Source organism: Pholis gunnellus (assembly GCF_910591455.1).
Source record: "Pholis gunnellus genome assembly, chromosome: 16".
Taxonomy (NCBI): Eukaryota; Metazoa; Chordata; class Actinopteri; order Perciformes; family Pholidae; genus Pholis; species Pholis gunnellus.
Window position 1 is genome coordinate 2,671,942 of NC_136543.1, and position 9,632 is coordinate 2,681,573.

Sequence of the window (9,632 nt, forward strand, 5' to 3'; positions counted from 1 at the left end):
AACTCAAACGGCTCAGTCAGCAGCTCTGAGCACTCTGTCCGGATCCTTCCGTCTTTACTCGGTCTTGGAAAAAAATGGAATGTGAAGCTCTGCTACCACTCGTTCACACCAGACGTGGTGTTAGAGAAACCATGTGGCTGGAGTTTAAGAGACACAACAAACTACACACCCGTCATACCCTGAAACGTCCTCTCTTTGGTTCGGGGTCTATTTTGTAGATGTTTTTTTCTCTCATTTTAAGATACACCTCCCGATTTGGCACATTATCTTCGAAGTAGTTTTTGTGTTTAAGTTCGACACTGTACCGACCACATGTTGAGGTTTTATTGATTATTTGGGTGCTGACGTGAGCAGAAACTTCTTAAATTACGGGATGTAGAAAGTAGAGATCATTCTGTCTTCCTCTGTTCACATGTTTCTGACTGAGCCTCCTCTGTCTCTTCATGCGTTGTTTGCAGAGGAATAGAAACGTCCACCTACACCTCACTCAGTGGAAGGTCCCCACATGCACGCTTAAACGCTTTCCAGTGTTTAACGTGACATATGTCTCTCACACATTCTGCTCTCACAGCCGTGCAGTGTTTCCTCTGTGGCTGGTCAGCAGAGGAGCAGACAAACGGGGACAAACCAAAGTCAGCCACAGACACAACTGAAGCCATCACGGAGGAAACACTGGAGGTCAGAGGTCACGTACAAAAAGCGCTCCAAACCTGCATATAAAAATATCCAGAACCTTCACAGAAGGTCAAACGTTCAGATCCTTTATCTCTCCAGCTCTACGTTAGTGTTCGTGTAAAACACTGAAATGTTGAAGAGGTGTGTAATATTTCTGTCCTTACTATCCTATATACATACACGTATATGTGTATATATATATATATACACATATACATACACGTATATGTGTATATATATATATATACATACACGTATATGTGTATATATATATACACGTATATGTGTATAAAAACATACATGTTTTGGCCTCTTAACCAAAACAAAGAAAAGAAGATGATTGTATTATTACCAACAGAAATGTGGCAAAAACATGTTGGCATGGCAACAAAAACTACCTCCTCTACAAACATCACCTACTCTGTGTTTTAATAGAGAAACAAAGGCAGAAAGTAATTCTGTAGAGTGATACCTGTCAGCATCTTATCAGTAGTAGTACCGGTGTATTTACTGGTGTATTTACTGGTGTATTACTGGTGTATTACTGGTGTATTACTGGTGTATTACTGGTAGTATTGTAACCACAGCAGGGCCCAGAGGAGAACATCGTGCACGGTGGAGAACTGTGAAGGAGAAACTCTGTGTTTCATTCAGGTGTCTTCAGAGCGACTTCATTGTTGTTTTGCTGTGGGTGGTCCGGTAGTAACTTTACCCAAATATCTTTATATAATATTATATAATATATAATATTATATATTATATAATTATTAATTTGCATGATGTGTTAAATTCACGACAATGTGATTATAGGGAAGAACTCCAATCAACCGATTTTACCACAAAACCGTTAGTGTTTTCACCTTTAGTTTTTAAAATACTGTCATTTTTTTGTCTATCAACTAATCAATTAGTAGTTTTACAATATCCAGGACGTTTGACATGTCAGATTTGCTCTCATGTAGAAAGAATAGAGACAAACATTGGACGCTTGTAATACACTGTAGAGCTCAGAGGAGACCAGCGTCTACCATTGCTAGCTTCTAATGCTCCTCATTGAAATGCACTGACTGGAGGTTCAGGTGATTTATGAGGAACTCGCTGTAGAACACTTAAAACACCGCCTCCACATCTGATTAAAGCAGACCGGACGGCAGCGAACGCATCCGTGTCTCAAGTCAGTGTTTGTTCCAGGTTGTGACGAGTAAAAACGACATATATTTCTATATATTTACAGTGATAATATACTTCTCAAAGCACGAGAACTCTGTGAACAACAAGAAAAAGTGAAAGCAGGTAACAGCAGCAGAACTTGAAAAGCATCGGGAGGCTTCTCTACGGCGGAGAAGACGAGCGGCGCTGAGCTCATCGTGACAGGTAGTGTTTGTGTTTGTGTGGGTGGAGCACATTGGAAATGAGGTTGATGATTTCATGTGTGTTTCATCACAGTACAGTCATATTGGTTAGTTTACAGCTAAAAAAAACAAACACGTTTAGGTGTGCAGTACCTGTGAGTTTTGAAAAAGTGTTCTGAGTGAGCGCACCGGCTGTACAGGTTGGTCAATAAGCAGCTAAAGACTGGGATGATTGTGCAGCATCATCTCACTGTGATGATGCTGACAGTCTGAGTGTCACATGGGACGCTGAGGAAAAGACCAAAAAAACACAAACCTGCAATTTGGGTTCTGAATGTAAAGTGTTTCTCTTGCAGATTTGTGTGTTTTTTTCATCATATGACAGTGATACATTACAACACAACACTGCAGAATCACAGCAAATTAGAACCTTTTTTTTTCTCTACTGATCTCTCGTCTCTGTGGGAACTTTGTTAGTAACAGTTAGTGAAGCACTGTGTCTTCATTTCTGGCTTCCTCTCGACACGCAAAAGCATTCTTCCACAAACACCCCCCCAAAAAAATATACTTTACTAACATCTGGGATATTTGAAACGAGAGCTTACTCTCTGAGGCGAAAGGTCCTTTTTTTTTTTTAATGAGGCCACTTTTCGGAGGTAAGTTTCCAAAAGAATTGCAGATAACTTGAGATGGCATCAGAGACTTGGCAGTCGACTGGAATCTCAAAGTCTTTGTTCGGCTTGTGTGGCCAACGGGAGCGTCGCCCCCCCCTCCCCCACACACACACACACACACACACACACTCACTCAAACAGACAAGGGACGTGTTCAAAGTGATTCAGAGGTAAACGTTCACCATGTTGTGAAAACAGCAGCAGGAACGAGAGGCGGGACAGTTTGCTCAGACAGAGCGCCCGTTGGACAGAGCTCACAATCCGGCTTTAAGTCACGCTACCGTCATCGGCACTGACTTCACACACGTCTTCATCGCACACACTTCGACCCAACCCCAGACCGGCGAACATCCCCGGTCCCTGACCGGTACTCTGGGAGACCACCCCTAGCAGCGCCCCTGCGGCGGCCATATTGTTGCTCATGTTACCCACACCGTTGCTGCTACTTCCTGTGGCTGAGACGCCGGAAAGATGTGGAGAAGCAGCAGTCATTCCTCCTCCTCTCCCTCCACCTCCCAGAATACCGCCCTGTCCTCCCTCGCCTCCAGACAGGAGGAGGTGAGGGGAGGCAATCAAATCTATCCCATCCTCACCTCCTCCTCCTCTTCTCCCTCCCTCGCCGCCTTCGCTGCCCTCCCCCAGCCCGCTGCGCCTCTCGCAGTGCGAGCGGTGCCGCATGAAGCTGTCGCGCCACATGAACTTCTTGCCGCAGCCGAGGCAGTCGTACGGCTTGAGGCCCGTGTGCGTCTTCATGTGCTCCGTGAGGTGATGCTTCATCTTGAACTTCTTGGCACACACGGGGCAGTGGAAGGGCCTCAGGTCCAGGTGCATGTTTATGTGGCGGTCCCTCATGCTCTTGTGCGTGAAGGTCTTACCACAGTGGCACATGAACACTTTCCCTGAACCCCCAGCGCCGATGCCGCCCCCGCCTCCGATCCCCCCACCGTCCATGCCATCGACTCCCAGACCGCCCTGCGCCGACAGGTGGACCACGCCGTGCTCCAGACCGGGACCTTTGAAAGAGGCTCCTCCCATCATACCACCGGCCATCCCCAGGGGAGGCGCGGCGGCGTCCAGGGAGAGTCCGGAGGCCTGGCTGTAGAGGAGGATCTGGTTCCCCTGCATGTCCAGGGGGAAGAGCTGGGCCCGGGCCGAGGCGGCAGACTGAACCTGGCCCAGCAGCGCTGACACGGCGCGGTTAGCGCTCTGGCCTGCTGCACTGTCATGAAGGTGAGCTAAAGTCTGGTCCATTAGACTGCCTTCAAACTTGAGGTAGTCTTCTGACGACTGGCAGTAGTCCACCTGGAGACACACAGAGATATGTGATGAGTGCAAAATGCAGGGACTGTGCTGCATCAGGACCATTTGCAGAATTTCAAAGTTAGAAATACTTTTCAGTGATTTTACACAGACTTCTCCGCAGAGCGCTCTGCACCTGCATGCTGACGCAAGTCTCATGTGCTGCATGAATCTAGAAAAGTCTCGAAGTTTAAAAACATACACTTATTTTGCACATCACACAGGTTCAGATGGCTGTATTTCTGTTTCACCCATAGACATAGATAAGAAGTGGGCGTAGTCATCGTGACGTCACTCATTGGTTTGTGGACTGACGTTTTGAAGCCTCGAGTTTGGTGTTTTGGCCGTCACCATCTTGTTTTTTTGCAACCAATGAATGAAAATGACCATAATTGGACGGCGGAGGAGTGACGTAGAGACGCTGTATGTGTCTCTGGTAACAACCTGTCAATCACTGTGTAGCCCCGCCCTAAAGCATCTCCTACTTTATGGTCTGTTTGACTCTAAATGGACCATCATTTACTAAATGAACATCATGCTGTATTGAAGAAGACTTAAAACTAGAGATTGAGACCATAAACTCATGTTTACAATGTTTACTGAGGGAATAAATCAAGAGAGAAGTAGAGTCATTTTCTCATAGAGTTCTATACAACCAGAGGAGTCGCCCCCTGATGGACATTAGAGAGAATGCAGCTTTAAGACACTTCAGCATTGGCTTTACTCTGCAGAACCGGAGGTAGACTGTAAATAAGAAGTTGACGTAGTCATCCTGACGTCACCCATTGGTTTGTGTACAATTTGAATATTTTGAACCGTTGGCACCTGTGAGTCCATGTCGCTCTCTGCTCTGCCTCCCAGATCGGCCGAGAGGCTCCGAACGTTGGAGATGTTGAAGTCGCTTCTCTCCCTCTCTCTGGCCAGCTCCATCTCCCTCTCGTCCTCGTCCTCCTCGTCCTCTCCTCCCTCCTCCCCGGACACTACGATGAGGTCGTCGTCCTCCATGCGTTCGCTTTTCACCACCACCCACTGTTTACGGGGCATGATGCTGGGCTGGCTGTAGGTAGGACGCTTCTGCAGCGGCATCGCTGAGTCCTCCCCATCCTTTCAAATGAGATAGTGAATTAAGGATTTCTAGTCTAGAAAAAGCAGCTTGAATACTACTTTATATATTTTAGTTTCTAAAGGTTTTTGTTCTTTTTAAATAGATGGAAAACCTGAAAAGGACCAACGCCGAGTTTAAACCAAATGAAATGATGAGGAAACAGATATATAAACATTACCTTTTGGATGCTGAGGATACAGAATATTCCTCCTGTTTAAACAGAGCTCCCGCTTGATTGAAAATAAAAGGTCTTCAGATCCGTCTAAAGGTGCACGGCTCACCTGATAAGAGGACACGCCAAAGCTGTCGCTGACCCCGACCTCCTGCTCTGACGCTGAGCTCATCTTCTTCCTCCTTCCGCTGCCTCCTCCTCCTCTTCCTCTCTTCCTTTGGTGGTACAACACCTCCTCCTCTTCTTCCTCCTCCTCCACCTCCTCCTCCTCCTCTTCCTCCTCCTCCTCAATGAGGAAGGCTTCCTCTCCTCCCGACGGGGTGCAGTAGCTGGGGGTGTTGCTGGCCCCGCCTCCGTCCGCTGACGCTCCGGCTGCGGCTGCACCGCTTCCTCCGAAGCTGCTCCCGTCTCTGGGGCTGAAGTAGTTGGTGCTGCTGGGAGACTGGCTCTCACTCACTGACGGGCGGCTGGGAGGTTGGGAGGCGCGCTGGGGCTCGTTGGACCCCTCGACCTGGGCTTGACCGCCACCGCCATCCCTGCCAGCCCCATTACCTCCGCCTGCAACACCTTCACCATTGCTGCTGCTGCATCCGAGGTTGGCCGAGCCTCCGCCTCCTCCTCCTCCTCCTCCTCCTCTGACAGTTGCTCCGTCCTGCATGCCGCCTCCTCCTCCTCCTCCTCCGCCGCTCCCCCCTCCCGCTGCAGCCCGGCCCTCCTTCAGCAGCTCGGTGCACTTGTCCACGATGTGCCACATCTGCAGGACGCTGCCCACCGTGAGGTAGTTGACGATGTCCTCGCGCAGCATCCGGAGCTGACCTGTGTAGGCGCAGCTCAGCACACTCTCAAACGCCAGCGGGTCCATCACTGCCGGGATGGAGACGGTCGACATGTTCTTCAGTAGCACCTGGTGGTAGTGGAGGGGGGGGGGGGGGATAGATCACAATAACACGTTTAGCAATTTATGAATAATTTGTCCTCCTCTCCTCCCCACTCCCTTCAATGCCGCCTTTCTCTTATTTGTTAAGACACTTGTCATGGTGGAAATCCAACCTACGGGGTTGGATTGTGACCAGTTATAAATACTATAGACTCACCAGTCTGTAGTCGGGAGACGTTGGCTCCAGATCAGCCAGAAGCGACGTTTAATTGCAATAGCTGGTTTTCAGACAGTGGAGGGCAGTCGCTATGCATGTTTATAACGAAGAATTCAAACGCTTTTCACTAAAGTGTCAAGATTAGGACCTGAATCCATCAACAACCACACTAAATACACATACACACTGGTTTACTCTGTTTCACTCTCCCCGTTGTTTACGACACATGTTGCTTACATTATACACTGAGTGTTGACTGAAGTGTGTCGTATCCACAAAGTCGAATAAAGTCAACTATCTCCCTTTGAATCCATATCCATTATTGTGTCTCGATATCTTTTAGGCTGAGTCTGGCTAAACCAAACTCTCATAGGTCCTAAAGTTTGAGACAGCTGCTATGAAATCTCATACAAGCGCTCAAATACAAGTTGCATGCCTCTGAATCAGATTTTTAACATTTCTGACATGGTCCAGATCAGAGATGGATGAACAGGACTCCATGTTTTATGTGTTCGTACTGAATGTAAAACGTCAGCAGCTAAACGCTCCCACCTGGTCGTGGAAGTACGGCGAGGAGGCGGCCAGGACGCAGCGGTGGGCTTTGAACACTTGTCCCTGGACGTGGATGGAGAGGTCACACAGCCTGCCGTCTTCTCTCTGCCGGTTCAGGCTGTCCAGCACCGAGGCCTGAGCGCCGGGGAAGCACACCTGCACCACCGGGCCAGATGTGTCGCTGGGAGCTGAGCTGCTGCTGCTGCTGCTGCCCACTTCCATGGACAGGGACTGCATCTAGGGGGGAGAAAGATTTCATGACTGGCAATTCATTATGTTTTCAGATTAAGTCCGACTGCTTCCATTATGGCTTGTTACTGCTGAATCTGTCCAGGCCACAGTGAGGTTTGATGTAGGGATGTAGTAGAAGTACCACAACAAGCAGAGGGCCTTGTTCTGAAATCCAGATGAGGTACATCACCACATCTGTTTAGGTGTAAAAATGACTTGTGTAAATGTCACATGATTGTCATTCTCAACTCGTTTTTTACGTAGTAAGTGCTTTGTTTTGGTAATATGCAATATTATGAATTTGAGGTATTTTAACAATCCAGAAATCTAGATACTCACTTTACTAACAGTCCCGCAGTAAATGCTACGTTCTTTAACAATGTTGTTATAGAATGTTTGTTATAGAATGTTTTAGAGAGGTTATGATTACTGTAGCAACAAATGATTATTTTTATTACGATTACTGTCAATTATTATCTTGTTGTATAATCGTTTATTCTATAAAATATCAGAAAACAGAGAAACGAAGGTAACATCTTCAAATGTCTTGTTTCATTAAACCAACAAAGACATTTAGATTACAATGAAAAGCAGCAAATCCTCACATCAGACCAGACATTGTTGTCTTTTTTTGTCTTCGAAAATGACTCAATAATAATAATTTATCAAAATATCTGCTGATTAATTTCCTGTCAATCCACTGATCGATCGATCAACTAATTGATTCTTACCTTAATGATTTGATGGAGGCCTGCTGCTGTTAACCTGCATGAGTCTACACTGAGAGGTGCTTCTAACATTCTACCCTCTGATAGAAACGGGGTGGACGAATTAGTAGAAACACCTCTCAGTAATGCAAAACAATGCAACAGCTCCACATGACTGCAGCTCCTGCCTCTAGTATAAAGGTGAATCAGCACTTTTCTACAGGCGCTTCTAAGAGTCATCAGGCAGGGAATCACAGAATCACAGTGTGTGGCTTTTAGCTGGTGGATCAGCGACACATGGAAGTCCACACATCGAGTTCTAAAGTGTTTCAGGTGAGACAGGCTGCCCTTTTGAGCAAACCTACAAAACTCAACTAATAACGTTCAAATGGCGTTAACTAGCTTTAACTCACATCTCAACCAACTCATTATCAAACAATAAAAGGACTCACTGACTCATATTGTGCAGCCAATCAAGGAAGCATGTTGACTTGATTGGCCATGTTGTCACTTGAGAAACACGACTAATTTACCCAGAATGCATTGCAAATTAGTCCCACTCCAGACAGTGTAGAAGTGAAACCCCCCCTGAAGTGTCTTTGTTAGCTCTCCGCCACATACATACACTATAGTGTATATATATATATATATATATATATACTGGTGTGTTCGTGCAGCCGGTCCCCACTGCTCACAGACGAGCTCAGCTTCGTGCACGTAGCGCGTGTTGTGTGTCGAGCACCGTGCGTGTGATGTCAGGCTGTCCCTGCACTGCTGTGAACTGATTGCACTTTGACAGCCTGATGGCGATGAAGAGCTCAGATCAACAGTGTCATGTAGGGCTTCACGTCATTAGTTATGAGGAGGAACAGCCTACAACATGACACCCATGACACTTTGTTGCTGTGTTATTAGCGCTGGGGGGGGGGGGGGGGATCAACAGCTGGAGTAAAAGCAGACTTTTACTTGACAAGCTACAAAAGCGAAGCCGTGGATTGATGATTCACGCTGGCTGGTTGTTAACATGTTCCGCTGGTGTTCGTCTTCAGCTCTCAGGCAGCAGACAGAGGGACAGCGGCAGACCGTCAGAGGTTCGGACTCTAATCACACCTTTACAGATGTAACGTTAGCCTGCTAGCTAGCTCAGACGGCTGGCTACAAGAAGAAGAAAAGAAAAGAGCCATGACCCTCTGCGGGCATTAAACTCACCGTTTTAGTTGACACCGCAGCCGGCTGAAGTAGCGTGTCTGTCCGAGCTGACGGCGGTGTGTGCTGCCAGCTTATCCAGGCCCTGAAGTTTGGGGACCATTTTTGGAAAATATTCTTCCCATCTGATCTCTCCTGCAGCGGCAGACAGCGACGCGTCGCCTTTAAAAGGATTCCAGACAGACGAGCCAGACTTTGGCCGACAAAAAACACGCAAAGTAAACAATGGAAGAAACACCTCGAATACAGCGTTAATATACGTAATAACGGTCATAGATGAAAAGTGATGTTTGATTTAAAATAGACATTCATTTGTCTTATTCTATTATCTTTATCGCATATTAGCTCTCTGAAGAATATGGACACATACACTCCATGTATAGGCTGCATATGTTGGATAATAAGCAACATCAAATTATTTCCACCATTATGGAATATTTAAATAATACAAATATATGAAATACTGTCAAGAAAAATGTAACTAGAACAATAAAGGATTATTATATGAAATTGCATCAATGAGTCAAATGTACACAACCTGAGACTGATGGGACTCATGCTGGTT

The 9,632-nt window shown here is 46.6% G+C and overlaps 1 protein-coding gene across 1 annotated transcript; it reads right to left on the reverse strand.

The window, feature by feature from the left end:
- Nucleotides 1–926: 926 nt before the first annotated feature.
- On the reverse strand, nt 927–9,300 carry zbtb22b (zinc finger and BTB domain containing 22b). The gene is made up of 5 exons (XM_079176455.1): nt 9,071–9,300; nt 6,924–7,160; nt 5,387–6,181; nt 4,826–5,104; nt 927–4,003 (listed from the first exon to the last, which is right to left on the reverse strand). Exons 2-5 carry the CDS (start codon nt 7,158–7,160, stop codon nt 2,969–2,971), a joined length of 2,346 nt encoding a protein of 781 aa, XP_079032581.1. The 5' UTR covers nt 9,071–9,300; the 3' UTR covers nt 927–2,968.
- Between the last annotated feature and the right edge of the window lie 332 nt (nt 9,301–9,632).